The sequence below is a fragment of the Aquarana catesbeiana genome, linkage group LG03 (assembly GCF_042186555.1).
Source record: "Aquarana catesbeiana isolate 2022-GZ linkage group LG03, ASM4218655v1, whole genome shotgun sequence".
In the NCBI taxonomy this organism is placed as follows: domain Eukaryota; kingdom Metazoa; phylum Chordata; class Amphibia; order Anura; family Ranidae; genus Aquarana; species Aquarana catesbeiana.
Window position 1 is genome coordinate 296,400,207 of NC_133326.1, and position 19,172 is coordinate 296,419,378.

At 40.5% G+C, this 19,172-nt stretch overlaps 1 protein-coding gene and 2 pseudogenes across 2 annotated transcripts in view; 2 read left to right on the forward strand and 1 right to left on the reverse strand.

Annotated features, from left to right (window-relative positions):
• Positions 1-670: 670 nt before the first annotated feature.
• TMTC2 (transmembrane O-mannosyltransferase targeting cadherins 2) overlaps positions 671-19,172 on the reverse strand; it is a 422,005-nt gene continuing 403,503 nt past the window's right edge. For both annotated transcript variants that reach the window (XM_073620217.1, XM_073620218.1), the window contains one exon: positions 671-1,358. In XM_073620217.1, coding sequence (XP_073476318.1) covers positions 1,179-1,358 — 180 coding nt within the window. In that variant the 3' untranslated portion in view covers positions 671-1,178. The remainder of the gene's footprint in view (positions 1,359-19,172) is intronic.
• Positions 8,292-8,471, forward strand: LOC141135830 (U2 spliceosomal RNA; annotated as a pseudogene).
• On the forward strand, positions 9,438-9,542 carry LOC141135824 (U2 spliceosomal RNA; annotated as a pseudogene).

Below are 19,172 nucleotides of genomic sequence, written 5' to 3' on the forward strand. Positions count from 1 at the left end.
GGTGGCAAGATAAAATGTTTTGTTTTTGCTTTCAGCTCACAGTAAATATCAAGTAAACCGCATGTCTGGCAAGATCAGCAGGTATTTTGCTTACTTTCTGAAAATGTTTTTGGCCTGAAAGATAATGCAGCTACCACATCTAAGGACTGGTAAGCTGCTATATATTACATTTAGTTATCCTTTTAGAAGAAAAATCTCTGGCTCCCTAAGTTCCTCCCAAATGTACTGTTAAAGATCAGATTTTACCAAACAAAATTACCTGTGACATATAAAAGGTATTGGTTAATTTCTTGTGGCTGTGGATTTTGATGACTTTGAATAAAAAAAAGTTTAGAGCAAGACGGCTGCATTGGAAATAAATGGGAAGTGTGTATATTATCCCACGAGCAAAAGGGCTATATTGCCTAATTTATGTCCAACTGATTTTTTTATTGTTTTTTTGATCTGATGTGCAAACTGATGAATGAGGAGAATTCAATATTTGTCAGGGGGCTTTCTACACAAATAAATAAAAGCTATCATGGATGGGGCTATCTTGTATAGCAGTGCCTCTCCTAGAAGGGCATGTATCACATTGTACTCAACCTTAAAAGACAAACCATGAAATAAAAAAAATAAAAAAGTAAAATAAGACTGGCCAGGCAAAACCAAGAGGAACTAGAATATCCTCTATACCCAAAGGAAACAGTTTAATGTATCAAAAACATTTTGATTTTTTAACACAATATAGTAAACCTAGTAAATTAGCTCTGAAAGAGAATTGATCTATGTCATTTTATGTTAATTATTTTAGCAATTAAAAGTATTTATATTGTTATGCTTTTTTGTACAACTTTAAAGGCTACCATTAGCTTTAGCCTACTCAACAAATATTCACAACCAGTTGCCCTGCAATGAAGACAGATCTTACTTTAAGTGCCTTTCTGTTATCTGGGCTAATACAAGCATTTCCTAATCCATGTGCAGATTCTTTTTTTATTCCGCAACAACAATTCCCTTTTTTAATTAAACATGGAACAACTACTTTGCCAAAGCAGAAGACTCTTCTAGCAAAAGACTCTCCCAGCAGCAATTAGGGAATCCAATGCTTGCAGGAAGCTTTGCTCACAGCTCCTCTGTTCCCTGCAGGTCCAATTGTATAATCTAATGTTATGTCAAAAGTCTGTAGTCCTTCATTGTCACGTTTTTGATGTCTTTAGACCTTGTTTCTCCATGATATTCCACAGTTTGCGAAGATTGGACTGGGTGATAACATCATCTGGTTTGAACTGAAGAGCTCGGAGGTAGTTGGCTTCTGCCTCTTCCAATTTGCCATTGAGATGAAGAATAGCTCCCAGATTCATCAAGGCAGCAGGATACTAGTTAAAAAAAAAAAAAAAAAAAAAAAAGCATTACTTTGGTAAATGTGTTAATAAATGCAGCTGTGACATCATTAAGACATTCTAGCCAACAAGTGAAGGCTTAAGGTGCCCATACAAGACCAAAAGAAAATATTCTTCCATTTTCGAAAAATATCAGGAACAACATTAATACAAAAGTTGTGCACCTCTTTTCAAAAGCTAAGCATCTGCAGGTGCAGGGTCTCCTATATTTTCCCCCAATAAACGTATCAGGATGGTAGTGTGCAGTAGCAATAAGCACCATGTTCATCACATTTTACTTTCACTGATATACAGGATTATTTTCTAATACATCCAAACAATATTATGAGTTCTCATTCTGAAGTGCTCGGCTATCAGATTATATTTTTAAACCAGAGAGACATTGAAGACTGTCAGCATTTTGTTATCATGGTAACTTAACAGGCAGATTAGTCACATCCTAGGTTGTGTTTGTTTAAAGAAACAGAGTAACAAAGCAAAATACCCACATGATTAGGTGCTGAGGGAATCAGCCATTCCTGACTTGCGTGCCACATAGAGGGAAGTGAATGGTTTAGTTTCACTACTTAAGAACAATCAGCCTATTGCACTCTAAACACATAAAATGTTCTGCATTGTGATCGTTTACCCCTTAAGGGCTGAACTTAAAGAATCAAGAAAATTAATTGCTTAGCTTATAAATAAATCCTTATCGCCAATCCCATCCTGTACAATGAATTTAATTCAATGTGTTCAAGTGACTCTCAAGCAAAGGTTAATGTTACCAAGCAAGTAAAAATCACATACTGTATTTATTAGACCCTTAAATATCTAAAATTACAACAGAATTTTTTTTTATACCTACAGAAACAGGTTTTAATAAGTCTCTGGGAAAAAAAAAAGGTAAACATTCGTTAGATATCCTATTGTTCCAAGATAGTTAGAGCGTTACCCAACACCCCAGAACACATCTATGTACTAAGAAGTAGCCCTTGAAGTAGGAAGATCCATGATCAAAATATACCAGTTAAGTAATATCATAAGTTGCTTAGCCATCAGTAAGATGGAAAGTGAACTAGCCCGATGTTTGGCAAATCATCTTCTTATTCCGCGTACACGCAAGTGGACTTTGACGGACTGAACTTCGAAGGACTTTTCGACAGAGTTCCAATGAAACGGACTTGCCTACACACGATCACACCAAAGTCCGACTGATTCGAACGTGATGACATACGACCGGGCCAGAATAAGGAAGTTCATAGCCAGTAGCCAATAGCTGCCCTTGCGTCGTTTTTGGTCCTTTGGACTAGCATATAGACAAACTGATTTTTCAATAGGACTCACGTCCGTCGGAAAGATTTGAAACATGTTCTATTTCTAAGGTCCATCAGTTTTTTCTTCAGAAAAGTACGATGAAGCCCACACACGATCAAATTGTCCGACGGATTTGTTCCGTCGGACCTTTGTTGTCGAAAAGTCCGGTCGTGTGTATGCGGCATAAGACACTATCCATGGTGCACCAACCCCTGAGGCTATAGGTGAAATCATATCTTCAACCAAGTGAGAAGCAAAACATTGCTCTCAATAGTCACAGGGCTGCTTCAATATATGCTCTTTTGAAAGCAACTACTTGATGATTTAGTCAGTTCTTGTTTTATAATAGCTATGATACATACACTAGTTTCTGTGAAACATTCTCAGCTGTCCTCTCTTTGATATGTGGTTCTACACTTTATTGATTCTGCTTCCACTATCCAACAGGCTGGAGTGGGTCTAGGACAGTTCAGAGGATGTTGATTAAATAAAGCTGGCCATCAGACTGAGGACATCCACTCGCAGAATAAAAGTCAGGGAAAACCTCTAGATTGCAGAGAATCTGTTGGCTTGACTTCCTGAAGTACTTGTTTGCCTTCCATTGCTGTTTTGCTGCCTGGGGTTACCTGAGTGGAGATTCGAGCTATCGCCAGTGGACCTGGCTACTGATTAAGCGCTTTTAGATCACCCTGAGTAAGGGTGGTCGCTGGCCTTCTGGCAAGCCTCCAGTGTGATTATGCCTTTGGGTGTCAAGTTTACCATCCTCAGATTTCCTCTTCACTCAGCCTGGAACTCTGTGGGGACTTTCCTATATGGACACTTTTTAACCAATTCATTTGTTTATATTCTTAAACATTTATTTATACAGGTTAATTTATTACATAGTGATTTATGCGGTTCACAAATTGATTTATTTGTTCATATATGCTATTATGTATAGCACTGCACTTTCTTTTTGTATATTATCACATGCCTAGTATCAAGGATATAGTGTAAATATAATAGGATCCAAGCACAGATAAATGTTTCCCTTTTTGCATATGTATGAGGAATAGCAATGATCACTACTGCAACTCAGACTCAACTTAAAAAGTGCCTCATGATGCTCAAATTACAGTATCTCACAAAAGTGAGTACACCCCTCACATTTTTGTAAATATTTTCTTATATCTTTTCATGTGACAACACTGAAGAAATTACACTTTGCTACAATGTAAAGTAGTGAGCGTACAGCTTGTATAACAGTGTAAATTTGCTGTCCCTTCAAAATAACTCAAGACACAGCCATTAATGGCTAAACCGCTGGCAACAAAAGTGAGTATACTCCTAAATGAAATTGTCCAAATTGGGCCCAATTAACCATTTTCCCTCCCCGGTGTCATGTGACTCATTAGTGTTACAGGGTCTCAGGTGTGAATGAGGAGCAGGTGTGTTCAATTTGGTGTTATCGCTCTCACTCTCTCATAGTGGTCACTGGAAGTTCAACATGGCACCTCATGGCAAAGAACTCCCTCAGGATCTGAAAAAAAGAATTGTTGCTCTACATAAAGATGGTCTATGCTATAAGAAGATTGCCAAGACTCTGAAACTGAACTGCAGCATGGTGACCAAGACAATACAGCGGTTTAACAGGACAGGTTCCACTCAGAACAGGCCTGGCCATGGTCGACCAAAGAAGTTGAGTGCACATGCTCAGCGTCATATCCAGAGGTTGTCTTTGGGAAATAGACGTATGAGTTCTGCCAGCATTGCTGCAGAGGTTGAAGGGGTGGGGGATCAGCCTGTCAGTGCTTAGACCATACACCGCGCACTGCATCAAATTGGTCTGCATGGCTGTCATCTCAGAAGGAAGCCTCTTCTAAAGATGATGCACAAGAAAGCCCACAGATTGCTGAAGACAAGCAGACTAAGGACATGGATTACTGGAACCTTGTCCTGTGGTCTGATGAGACCAAGATAAACTTCTTTGGTTTAGAAGGTGTCAAGTGTGTGTGGTGGCAACCAGGTGAGGAGTACAAAGACAAGTGTGTCTTGCCTACAGTCAAGCATGGTGGTGCGAGTGTCATGGTTTGGGACTGCATGAGTGCTGCCGGCACTGGGGAGCTACAAATCATTGAGGGAACCATGAATGCCAACATGTACAGTGACATACTGAAGGAGAGCATGATCCCCTCCCTGCAGAGACTGGGCCGCAGGGCAGTATTCCAACATGATAACGACCTCAAACATACCTCCAAGACGACCACTGCCTTGCTAAAGTAGCTGAAGGTAAAGGTGATGGACTGGCCAAGCAAGTCTCCAGACCTAAACCCTATTTTAGCATCTGTGGGGCATCCTCAAACAGAAGGTGGAGGAGCGCAAGGTCTCTAACATCCACCAGCTTTATGATGTCGTCACAGAGGAGTGGAAGAGCATTCCAGTGGCAATCTGCGAAGCTCTGGTGAACTCCATGCTCAAGAGGGTTAAGGCAGTGCTGGAAAATAATGGTGGCCACACAAAATATTGACACTTTGGGCCCAATTTGGACATATTCACTTAGGGGTGTACTCACTTTTGTTGCTAGAGGTTTAGACATTAATGGCTGTGTGTTGAGTTATTTTGAGGGGACAGCAAATTTACACTGTCGTACAAGCTGTACACTCACTACTTTACATTGTAGCAAAGTGTAATTTCTTCAGTGTTGTCACATGAAAAGATATAATAAAATGTTTACAAAAATGTGAGGGGTGTACTCACTTTTGTGAGATACTGTATATACACAAAATATGTATATCACTTTTTGATAGAGGTAAAGTAATGTGACAACATCATACCAGAGGAGATACATGGCCCCAGATATACACGCAGCCACTAGGAGTGTGTGTAAATCTGACTGCCAACTGCCATATGAAAGCAGCCCGGCAGGGTTGTAGCCTCTGGGTTGCTTCCACACCCCCCCCCCATGCACACCCATTAGCAGACCCAGCAGGTGCCACCAGGTAGAAGGCAGGGAGACCAGTGAACAACCATTCACTGGCCTCACCTTACTTCCATCCAGCAAAAGAGAATGCAGCCGCACACAGGACACCAGCCTAGTAATAATTCATGTAAAAATATGCCGTATGGGAGGAGAATAGCTTTAGCCAATCTTTACACAAGTTATTTCTAGGTTAACAATCTGTGTGGTTCCATTCTCTTTTGCTGGATTGAAGTACTATTAAGCTTGACGGGCTGAACTTTGGAGCAGTGGAACCTTTTTACAGTTTTGTATTTGCAGGGTACACAGCGGCTTAGAGCGATACTTTCTTAATGGCCTCCTCTTTCCGTTACTGACCCAGAAATGATGTGTAAAACATCACTTCAGGGTCCCTGTGTCACTTTCACACTACATTCGTTTCATTAGAGGACAGGTGAGACATCAGAGATCTTTTAGCTTATCAATGATTAACGATAAACTGATGACCTGTAGGCTTTTAAAGTGTTGCCTATGGACAATATAGGGTTCTGAAGTTTGCCAGCATTTCATGGGCGCATGCAATTTTAGGGTTTGACATGTTGGGTATCTATTTACGTGGCACCATCTTATATTTATATTTTACAAAAAATTGGGTACTTTATTGTGTTTGAATAGCCTAGAATTAACTTTCGTGTTTTCTTTACTTAAATTTGCGTCTCAAACCATTGCACTATTATCATATGACATAAAAATTGAAACCACCAATATTTTATCCTCTATGGTGTTTTCATTCAGAAAATATATACTGTTTTAGGAGGTTTATGTAATCGAGGACTAAAATTATTTTTTTAACCGGTTCCCGACCATGTCACGCAGATATACTGTGGCACAATGGCTCTCCTGGGCAAAATCCTGTACGGGTACGTCCTACCCTTTTTCGGCCACCAGAGGGCGGACACAATGTGTGTGGCCAGCGGCCACAATCTCCGCCGGCCACGTGCGATCGCGTGCACGAGTGCCAGCATGGGGATTTGTGTGTGTAAACACACAAATCCCTGTGCTGTCAGGGGAGAGGAGCCATATGGTTTGTTCCTACTAAGTACACACAATTAACAAGAGGGAACACACAATTAACCCCTTGATCGCCCCCTAGTGTTAACCTCTTCCCTACCAGTGTCATTTACATAGTAATCAGTGTATTTTTATAGCACTGATCGCTGTATAAATGCCAACGGTCTCAAAAAAAAGTGTCGAAAGTCTCTGATCTGTCCGTTGCAATACCGCTAAAAATTGCAGATCACCGCCATTACTAGTAAAGAAAAAAAATTAAAAATGCCATAAATCTTTCCCATAGTTTGCAGATGCTATAACTTTTGCACAAACTAATCAATATACGCTTATTGTGATTTTTTTTACCAAAAATATGTAAAAGAATATATATTGGCCTAAACAGATGAGGAAATTAGTTTTTTTTTTTTTTTTAATTAGGGGGATATTATAGCAAAAATGTAAAAATATATATATTTTTTTTTCAAAATTGTCTTTTTTTGTTTATAGCGCAAAAAATAAAAACCTCAGAGGTGATCAAATACCACCAAAAGAAAGCTCTATTTGTGGGGAAAAAAGGACGCAAATTTAGGAACGACCGTGCAATTGTCAGTTAAAGTGCCGCAGTGTCAAATTGTAAAAAGTGCTCAGGTCAGGAAGGGGGTAAAATCTTAAGGGGCTGAAGTGGTTAAACACACTGTATGTGCAAAAAAACACAAACATGGCTCTGGTAGCCAAAGGATTAAAGGAAAACTACAAGGGTGTTGGGTCAGTTTTATTTCAGATGTTTTATTCTACATGTTTTTTCTTTTTTTAAACTGTTGTTTTATATTATATATGCATAATCTTGGTTTTATAATATAAATATTTAAATATTTCACAAAGGATTCTCGAAGCAGTATAGGAAAGTAAAAGAGAACACAGCAAACACTTGCTTTGAACCGTTCCTTCATTAAATCTGGTGCTAAATTATCTAATAAGGGAGTAGCCACTGCTGTGATAACTCTCTCCAGTTCTGCAATATTCAGAATAGCCGAATGTGCAAAAAGGAGATTATGTTATTAATCATATACTGACAAAAATTTGAATACATGCACAAAGCCACTACTCATTTTATTTCCAAAATGGCAGCACTGTGGGCCTATTTGGTGTGGCATAGGCTTTCTTATACTTTACACTAACTGCATATACTCTACTCTTTTTGCAGGTATAAACATGCAGTGAAAAAAAAAAAGATAAATCTTTGCAGCACAGCAAGCCAGTGCAAACCAGGAACAATAATACATTATTAGAGGCAGATCTACTATATCAGGGATATGCAATTAGTGGACCTCCAGCTGTTGCAGAACTACAAGTCCCATGAGGCATAGCAAGACTGACAGCCACAAGCATGATACCCAGAGGCAGAGGCATGATGGGACTTGTAGTTTTGCAACAGCTGGAGGTCCCCTAATTGCAAATCCCTGTCCTATATGATCAAATTTCAAAATTCTGCTTGAAGTAAAAAAAAAAAAAAAAAAAAACAGATTTCACTAATATGATCAAATCTGCCAATACTGTCCGTCCTCGATTGCAGTTTGGCATACCAAATGATCACAAAATCTTTAGCAGTTGCCTTCATGTAAGACACTTGTATCGCTTCTCGGCCTTTTGGCTAAGATCAAGTGTAGTATCTGTTCTTATCAGTTTCCAGGAGGTGGTGCTTGCTTCCGTCCTAGATCTATGGTGAAATAGTGAAGGGATGGCGGTTGCTATGCAAAGCCTGCTGGAGTAAAGGTGACCTGAAGCGGTTCGTAGCCGAAAGGGAAGCCTTCTGATGGGGACGGAGAACCACGGGGTCTGATCGGGAGGGTCGGGACCCTGGCCTTCTGGCCTAGATTGGGGTAGCTCTAGCTCCAGCCAGTTTTTCTCCTCCTTCAGGGAGGGGGGGGGGAGCGGTCAGTATCTCCTGATGAATATAATTAGGCAGGAGGAACGGAACGATGGTGGAGTCAAACCACAGGGCTCTCACCGGGTTTCCTGAACTCCAGGTCTTCTTGGTTGGGGTGGGGGCTGCTGTGGTCTGGGCTGTGGGTCAGGGTTGCTTTGAAAAGCCAGTGGTGAATGTGCCCCTGAAGTGGCAGTCCAGGGGTGCCGTACAGTCACTGTGTGTAAACACTTGATTTTATGGCACCATGGTCACTTCACCACTACACACGTTTTTCACACCTGCCTCTTGGGCCAGGCCTTTTGGCTAGGACCAGGGGAAATGTTTATGCCTGGCCGAGGGGCTGGCCATTGTATTCCACAATGGCCACTTTCACTTTCCCATCTCACTATCTCCCCCACTCTTTTAGTTACCCGTTTGTCACCTTTTTGTATTTTTTTTGTTTGTGATGTATACACGTTTTGTCACTGTGTGGCGAGTAGGGTGTGGGTCCTCGGGCCTACTCTGAAAGTCTTGGGAGGGGGTGGACATAGGCCTTCTGGCTTGGTTTGCCCTCTCCTTTGGGGGGTCTCCCTTCGGGGGAGCCCCACTTGTACTTGGGTTGGTCTGTTTCAGCAGACCTTCCAGTAACAGGGTCCGCCTGGTTTCGGCCAGATGGACCCATTGTCTGAGTACCTCAGTCCCGCCCCGGGGGATCAGGGTAAGGTCTTTCCCTAGTGGAGGACTCTGTACACCCGTTGTACTTTTTGTGTTTCACTCTCTATGTGTGGGCACTTTTTTTGGGCACCGGGTGGAAGTTTTTGCGGTGTGTTTGCACGCCACTGGCTTTTCAATTAAAAAAAAAAAAACTTGTATCGCTTCTCGGCCTTTTGGCTAAGATCAAGTGTAGTATCTGTTCTTATCAGATTCCAGAGGAGGCGCTGTGTCACTCTCGTTGGGGAGGGCCAGCAAATCCAATGGTGTTATAGTGCCTGGAAGGGTGGTACTCAGCAGGGACTATGCTGAGTTGCTCGACAGATAGACTGGGGACCGGCCAATGGTTGAGTCTGAGCCGTCTGGAAGGGTGCTCCTGGTGAGGATGGGTGCTGCATCTTGGTCTGGCCGGAGGGTCGGGTCCCTGGCCTTCTGGCCTGGATTGTGGTAGCTCTAGCTACGGACAGTTATTTGGGTAAGAGAATGCTTACTCCCCTTTTGCTGGTGAGGGGGAGTGGTTAGTATCTATCCGAATGTGAAATTGGAAGGGGTGATGGGAGTGACGGTGGAGCCTATGGGGCAAGGGCTCTCACCAAGCTCCCTGAACCTCATGCCTTTTCTGTCTGCGGTGGGGGCTGCTGTGGTCTAGGCTGTGGGCCAGGGTTGGTCTTGAAAGCCTATGGAGTATGTGTCCCTGAAGTGGCAGTCCAGGGGTGCTAAATAATCACTGAGTGGCAGTCACTTTGATTTGAGGCACCACGGTCACTGCACCATAGAACACGCTTTTTTAGCACCTGCCTCTTGGGCCGGGCCTTTTGGCTGGGACCAGAGGAATTTTTTATTCCTGGCCAGAGGGCCTGGTCATTGTTATACACAATGGCCACCTTTTTTCACTTTCCTCTCCACTTTTTATTTATTTTGATTGGAACCTATGTTTGTCACGTCTTGTTTTTGTACACGTTTGTCTCACTGTGTGATGAGTAAGGAAGAGGGTCCTCGGGCCAGCCCTGAAAGTCTTGGGAAGGCCTTTTGGCTTAGTTCGCCCTCTCTCATGGGGTCTCCCTTCGTGGGAGCCCCACCTAGTACTTGGGTGGTACTTGGGTGGGCCCTCCAGAGAACAGGGTCTGTCTGGTTTCGGCCAGATAGACCATTGTAAAGTACCTTTGTCCCCGTCTGGAGCCTAGCGCCCCGGGGGATCAGGGAATTGGCACGTCTGTGCACCGTTGCACTTTTTGTGAACACTCTTTATGTGTGTGCACATTTTTTTGGCACCGGGTGAAATTTTTTGGGTGTGTTATGCACACCATAGGCTTTCAAAAAAAAACAAACTTGATTTTGGTAATAGGCAAGTTCCTCTATCCCGAAAAATTCAGTGTTTGCTGAAGAAATCCATTGATATTAGTGAATATCCGGAAAAAAAAACCCAAAACTTACTGTGTGACGCACTTTAGGCCTCAAAGCTGTGGTTTAGTCTGAGTGACCAAACTTGATAAGTATGACAGGCTTGAGAGGATTTCCTCATTCATAAGTAAAATACCCTTTAATAAAAAAGGATAATAAAAAAAATATATAACATTGTACTAATTAAGTCACTATCAGAATTCACTTAAGAGCTTCTCCTAAGGAAATGCAAGCAAATAGCTTTTCTGAGGAAATGCAAGCAAATGTCTATTTCCTTACAGGCAGAGCATTAAGATAAATAAAAACTACACAGTGCATTGAAAAAAAAAAGCACTGGTAACACGATAATGTTCATCATGCAGCTGCTGATTGATCAAAAATTTTCCAACATGTCCCTTTGACAGCAGTCACACAAGTAGTCATTGGTACTTCTCTCCCTGCTGAATTTCAGTGTGCAGCCAGCTTTATTCGGTCTGCCAAGCCATGTCATGTCAGATCCTGCAAGTTCTCCAATAGGACAAAAGCCACGGGCTGCCAACGCACATCTTCAGAGTTACCGTATTTTTCACTCCATAAGACGCACTTTTTTCCATTCAAAAAATGGGGGAAAATGTCCCTGTGTCATATGGAGCAAATACCGACCAGGCCACCCCCCCATCACCACCGTCACCATGTCACAATAGTGGGCAGCCATCTCCTGACTAAGCCTGTCACAGGAGACAGAGCAGCCCCAGCTGTGGAATGGAGTACGGCCGCTCCTGCTGCTCTGTCTTCTATCTGAGTGACAGGTGGATGTGATGACGTCCTCGCCAGTCACAGGTCAAGCTGTATTTTTAATGGGCACAGGTCAGGCTGCATTCAAGGGGATTGGTAAGGCTGCATTTAACTGGGATGGTAAATATTTTAGTACATCATTTGGTTCAGAATATTTTTTTCCTTGTTTTCCTCCTCTAAAACCTAGGTGCATCCTATGGTCAGGTACCCACTTATGGAGCGAAAAATACGGTAAACTGTGAAAAAATGAATAGGGAGCTGCTATTGCTGTGTTATTTTTAAAAGTGCAGGCTTGAGGCTATGACTTTGTTGATCTTGACTCCTCCAAAGTTTTTTTTTTCAACAAGATCACAGTCTTGTAGAGCAGACTGAAATGCAGAAGCCATTCTTAGTTTTTAAATTCATGCAGTTATTGTTCAATAATGTTCTGTGAAAATGGCTGCCTATGATGTCTTCTATTCCATTTTCTAGGTCAGGGGTCTCCAAACCTTCTAAACAAAAAGGGCTGGTTTATTGTCCTCCAGACTTTAGGGGGGCTGGACCTGGGCCAGGAGGCGTAGAAAATGGTTCGGCATCAGTGGGAGTAGACAGTGTCCATGGCTTGGTGGTCAGTGGGAATAAAACAAATTAAAAAGCACCTGTGGTCATTAGGAGGAATAGTATTCCATCATTGATGTCAGTGGATAAAATGGTGACCCATTATTGGCGCTAGTATCAGTGGGAGGAATAGTGCCCCATCATTGATGTCAGTGGGAGAAATGGTGCCTCATCGTTGGTGTCAGTAGAAGGAATAGTACCCCATCGTTGGTGTCAGTGGAAACAATAGTACCTTGTATCGTTGGGAGAAACAGTGCCCCAAGGGCTGGATGAAGGCAAGCAAATTGCCATATCTGGCCCGCGGGCTGCAGTCTGGAGACCACTGCTCTAGATCTAAAGTAGTGAGGTGCAGAATTACATCTATTTGCTGAACCAAGTAGCTCTTCTACAGTGACAGTACCCAAACAACACTGAAAGACTGTGATAAGTTTTTTCAGCTATAGAACTGCAGCACATTCAAGAACTATTTTCTTGGTAAAAGATTTTGTTAAATATATGTCACAGAATTAAACATTTCACATGAAAAGATAAAATTTAATTTTTTAAGCTTAGGAGTGCTTATCCCTTTGTAAGAATGACACTGTGTCCATCCTGAAATTACTGGTTTAAGATGGATTAAACACATCAAAGTAAACAGCAGACTTTCACAGAGTCATATTTACATGCAATTTGAGACACTTTACAGTAAAATGAACTAATTTATATCTTACCATGACCTGAAGCCATTGTCCTACAATAAATGTTCAAAGAGCTAGTACAGTCTCTGAAATTCACATCTTTAATTTGATCTGAAATTTACAGGAGCCATGGGAGTTCACTGGGAGGCTAATAACATCAGGCATAAATATATTTAATTGAAGTTTTATTTTTATTTGGAACTATATCTGCATTGCCTAAAGCATGTACAGTCAATGAAAAAAAAATGCTAAAGTCTCTCAGATGTTGTTTACCTACAGGACCCGACATTGTTTCCCCAATAAACCCATTTGGAAGGTAGTCCAGGAACAATCACACTAAAGATCATCATGCTTTGCCTATAGTGATAGGTATAATCCACCTAATTCAATCCAAAAATACTGAGCTTTCAGACAATGAATAATCAGGGAACAAAGATAAATAAATAATTTAGAACTAACAGTTGTTAGAAACCTTAATTTTCCCCGTTGAACAAGGGAAAATAAGGTCATACAGTGAAAACATATGTTTATTTGAAGAAAAAAAAAAAATACAGTTAATTATATATTTTATTACATTTTGGTCCTTTCTTGACTCTCCTAGTAATTAAAAGAATACTATTCCTCATTCCGCACCATAAGGCTTTTAAAGCTATACCTCTGTTCACGCTCATTGTTCACATATTTGCAGACTTCACAAGTAGAGCAGTGCCACTAATGTATTAATCCCTCAGGGCTTAGCAGCACAAATTATATTTTATACAAAAAATAGCAATAAATCTGCATTACTATTCAATGAGTGACTTCTTACATTTATAAAAGCTCATGCTGACAGAAAAGATGTGATTAACCTCAAGGCCATAGATATAGAAGGGGTTTCTGGTACATAAATTTACTTACAATGATCTTACAATGATATAATCTGTTTATGTTATGAAGATACTGAGCTATGTCAGTGCACTTGTTATAAAGTGAGTGCCAAGAAAGTGGGTCTAATAACTGGAACTACATGATCAGTCCTAGTGTTACGCCTCACCCTTACCACATCATCATCTGCCATGGCTTTGTTGTCACTTTTACTCAAAGCTCCACCCCCAGCACACAACACTGCCTGTACCCACAACATCAACCCAATCCCCCTTACCCTCAACACCTCCTGTCTCTGACTACCCTATACCTTACCCCGACATCCACAAAACCACCCATATTCTGCCATTACTTGTGGCCATCCTTATCCACAGCACCGCCGCCCTAAACTGTCAACATTTGCTCACAACACCCTTAGCGAATACATATCTTATACCGAAACGTCCTAGGACCACCTATTCCCTTAACACTATCCCCATCTGACTACACTTACCTGTGGGTAGATTACCTGTACCTGGCCACTCTAAGCTCAACTGTATCTACAACACTGCTCGATTTTGCCACCCTCACAAACAATACCACCCTTGTGTCTGACCACTCTATGGCCACTTGTAGCTCCATCACCATCCCCACCAGGCAACCCACAAAACCCCTACCCACAATACCGCCCTCATCTGGCCACCTTATCCACAACACCACTTTCAGTGTAATCTCTCTCCTAACACCCAGTTTTCTTGGTGTGTCAAATATCAACTAACTCAGTGGTGTAGTGTGTAAGGTAAGAGCTCTGTAAAAGCCACTTTGTGAAGCCTAAACATTCAATGCAGAAGAAATATAATCTATTCTATTAAGGGTATATTTCAGGCCTTTTTTGGGGTTAGTTATCATAATTTGCAAGTTAAACATATTTGTCCTGCTCATGTTTCAGTGTGTTTGTGGCTCAAATGACTACTAAGGTAGCCTGCATGCGGTGAGTTCATAAACTCAAACCCATCAGTAGGTCTGTACTACTCCTCATACATCTCCTAACACCCAGTTTTTTGGTGGGAAAAACAACTCCTCACTTAATGGCACAGCAATCACAACTCTGCAAATGCAATGTTGCGAGTTCGAATCTGGGAGGCAGCCTAAAACCTTAAATGAAAAATAGCTTGCAATAGATATGAGTGGTCATAGGGTGTTCAGGCACAGGTGGTGTTATGTGTAAGGCTGTCAAAGTGGGGGAAATAGGAAACAAGTGATGTTGTGGGCAAGAGCGGATATAAAGTGATGGTAGAGAATGATCATGTGGATACAGGATTGAAAAGTGGATGGGGTGTTATTGGCAAGAGGAGCCATAGCGTCATGGCAAGAATGGTCATGGTGCGTGCCCACGTGGCCAGAGGATGGGGAGTGATGTTGTGGGTAAGGGGTGGCCATGGGGTACATGATGGCTACACTAACTCAACCTGTGGCAAAGTGTGTAAGATGACGGCTCTACCAACTTCAAATAGTGCATTTTAATCCTGGAAACAGCACTGCCTTAATGCAGAGACAGAAGACACAAGCATCTGCTGTTTTCACACAATAATACAATACATCCTTTAGGTATGAGTGGTTAAAAACAGTTTTACAGCAGTGACATGTCTGCATTGATCTAGAAATCTATACCAAAGTGTACTTCTGATATTTTTATTTCTCTCCAGGCTTGCCGTGAATAAAACAGCTAGTCAACAGCTCTTGGGTCATCTTGTGAGACATGCAGCACCCTTCTGAAGAAAAACCCAACGTCAGTTAACCTAACAACATTGTGGGAGATGTCTTTAGGAAAGTTCTGCCTACAAAAATTATTTTAACTTAAAAAAATATTTTTGTGTAAATATGAATAAATGATTGCTAACCCAGAAAAGCAATTTTCAAACACTATGACAAAATGGCTTGATAACTGAATGCTGTAATTTGCTAATCAATCTATAAATTCAAAACATTTGGAAATGTATATTACTTAAAACAAATTTCATAAGCTGAATATCTTCTTGAACTGATTTTGCCTGAAAAAAATACACCGTCCTGAGGCTTAATATCTAAAACGTCTAAATTTAGATCAATCACATGTTCCTGCCTTAAAGACTATAGGTCTACATGTTGTCTCTTAACAGAAAAAAGTAGGCACTACTCTTTTATACTGGCCAGGGCCGCACAGAAACACCACTCCATCAACACTGGAATTTATGCATTAGTATATTCTGCTACAAATGACAGATAAAACAGGGCTAAGGCTGAGTGCGCTCAGCCCATCAGTATTTCCTACATTGTAAATGACTCTCCAGGAAGATGTGTGCTATACTTTTCTCATGTTTCATCTCACCTTCATTTTATTACAACCATTGAACCTATAAGTTATCTGTTCTGTTATGTTACATAAAGGGACAAATGGTACCAGAAGAGCCCTATGATCTGGAATCTTTGCAGACACTATAGTTCTTATATAAGGAACCTTCAAAACTGCCCTTAACACATCTGCATCTTAACGCAGCTTAATACTGAATCCTTTTAGACTTAAAATCAAAAAGGAGTGTTGTGTAGTCAGAGAACTGCTTAGCAAAATGGACCACACTTATCAGGTTACATAACTGCATAAATACCAAAATGTGTGAAAATAAAATACCCGCAATCACTTAGAAAATGGCAAACAAATAGTCAGCTCTCTTTTTTGACAAATGATGGAAAATCCCAAGCTGATGATTTGTGATACAATCTTTTTATGTCCTTTCCATTTTTTTTTTTTTTCCGACCATCCTTTCCGAAATGCAGCTGAAGTGGAATTTTGCAATTACTGCTAATTTCCATTGACGTTCACCTCTTTGTGGTCAGACCCGTACAGTTAATGTGAACCCTAATTTCTGTTTACATAAAGGCAATCTGTCTAAATGGCTGTAAATTGATCACAAAGAATCCTGGTGTAGTGATTGCAAAAGAGGAAGTCGTCTTATACTTGAGAGGTTTTCAATTAAACTAGTGACTCCCTGTGGAATTGTTTTGTCAAATGAATTATATTCCCATATGAGGAAAATTGGTTCCTTTTTCCAAGTAGAATATTGACTAATTGCTAAAGAATTTAAATGAATACATGTGGGATTTTATGTACATTCTAGGAAAACTGTCATATTAATTCAATTTAGTTTCACACACAACTTGCATCCACAGAGGAAAGTTCATGTGAAATGATCATACTATGCATTTTAATTGAAAGAAAAGCTATAACCTTTGTAACATAACAAAGTAATCACTACCAACATACTTTAAATTTGTTAATGACACTATTGGTTCCCTCTCTAGCTTGCTCAACTGGTCAGACTGCTGGTTTATCAAAACAGGAGCCAAGAAAAGGGGAGCAAATGTGCAGCATAGCAACAAGCTTTCTCCAGAGGATAAAATACTAAATCTAGCTGGTTGCGAAGAGCATCAGCTGCACTTTTACTCTAGATGTTTGAGCCATCTTTTAATGATGAGAGGTCAGTTTCCAGGGACCAATAAAGAGAATGTATCATTTTTTTTTAAACATTTTTTTAGATACAGTTGTAAGATAGATCAGTTGAAAATGAAGCTGTGGTACATACATCACAGTACAAACTTTTACTTGGCTGCCAGGAGTAAAGAAAGCATGCTGTACTGTGTATAGGAGAACACATCACTAATATTTATTTTCATTCATTTACTGAATGGTATAGAGTAGTGATGAGCAAAATGGGCAAAGTTCAGTTTGCTGCAAAGTCGCCGAAGTTCGCAAATACTAAACTTAGAGCCAAACCCCATTGAAGTCTATAGAAGCTGAAACTTAATTTGTTTCTGGTCTTGTTCGAGGCTTTGTGCAAGGTTTTATTAAAAAGAGCATGGGCAGCTAAGCACTGCCAAGAGGGAGGTGTACTAATGCAATAACATTTTTTTTAAATAATGTATAGTTGGGAGAAGGTATATTAATGCAATTTAAAGAGCAACATCAAAAATACAAATCCTTTCAAAAACATAATACGACTTGGGGATACCTTAAACCTGCATGTAAAGTTGCAGATGCAGTACAATGTATTCTTTTAACCCCTTCCCGTCCAGTCCTGGTGGCACTTTAACTAGGTAATTACCTAGGGGGCAGGATGGATTTTCCAAACATGTGAATATTGTAATTGGCTGTCACAGTAGTCACATGTGCAGGAGCCAATCCTGTTGACCAGTGACTTTGTTTACAAACAGCAGCCATGCATTTGTCATTTAGCGGTAGTATCACTACCAATGCTACATGCCTGGTCCCTTCCATTCTCTTTGCAAAAAAACAGAATAGCGATCCTGGATGATGTAATCGACCTAATGTGGTCATGACCATACTTGGACAATGACCGTATGCTGGATCCCTGCTGGTTTATTTACATACAAAAGCCAGTGGGGGTCTGCCTTTTGTGATGGGAGTAGCAGTGGGGTAGCATCGATGGTCAGCGGGTCATCAATAACCTGTGAATAATGACAAATGATTGCTTCTCGATGCAAGCTGTTTGCATCCAGAAGTGATCATCTGTCCCTAAACAATAGTAATCACTGGCTGTGTGATTGCATACAAACACTGGCAGAGAGCTGGGACTGCTGACAGCCTGTTTTTTATTTTTTAAGAGTTACAGCAGAAGCCGCAAAAGGGTTAAATCAAACTTAGGCGACATCTTACTTTTTCTTACAGAACCGCATACCCTCTCCCTACCCTACTAAAAGAGTTTGAACTCTACCAACTCATATCTAATTTCAAAATAAACTTTTACAAATCATATGCCTCAATGTAACCTTACCCTCAACTGTAGTTGCCCAATGAAAAAACAACTTTCCATTTAAATGGCAAACTGACTCGATAACATATATAGGTATCCAGCTACCCACGCGCCTCTCTGATTTATTCTCTAAAAACTTCCACCCATCCTGAAAAATGTGATAGAGTATCTACGTAGATGGGATAACACTACCTTTTCATGCACAAAAGAAAAGGGGATGGGGTAAAATTACCGCAGGGACTTTAAAGGTGCGTAAATATTATAGTAATTAGAGTAAAGTAGTATGTATGCAAAAGTCTATCCTTACAAAAATGTATTTATTATATTTAATACATATTATCAAAAGTTAACAACAGGTTTCACAATGTCCATATCTGGCTTTACAGAGATAATAAAAAAGAAAACCACTTAGTAGATACCACTCGACATGTTTCACTCTTTATGAGCTTCATCAGGAGTTCTGGTAAATATGTGGTATACTAGGAATGAAAAACACACAATAAGTATCACATATTATGAGAATTATAAATAAAATCACAAGGATAGAGTAATTACTGCATACATATATAGCAAAATTCAATCAGAGAGTCTCATAAAGGTATTGAAATCATAACCAATTGATCAATGAGAAATGAAATAAATTCAACACAACAAAAAGAAACAATTGAATCAATAAATAATCATGATAAAGACTAATCTTACCAAGCCAAATAATACATAAAGGTAAAACAATTGTTGTAGTTTAATGAACGCGATGAATGGCATCCAATTTTGTGAATGCCATTCATCGCGTTC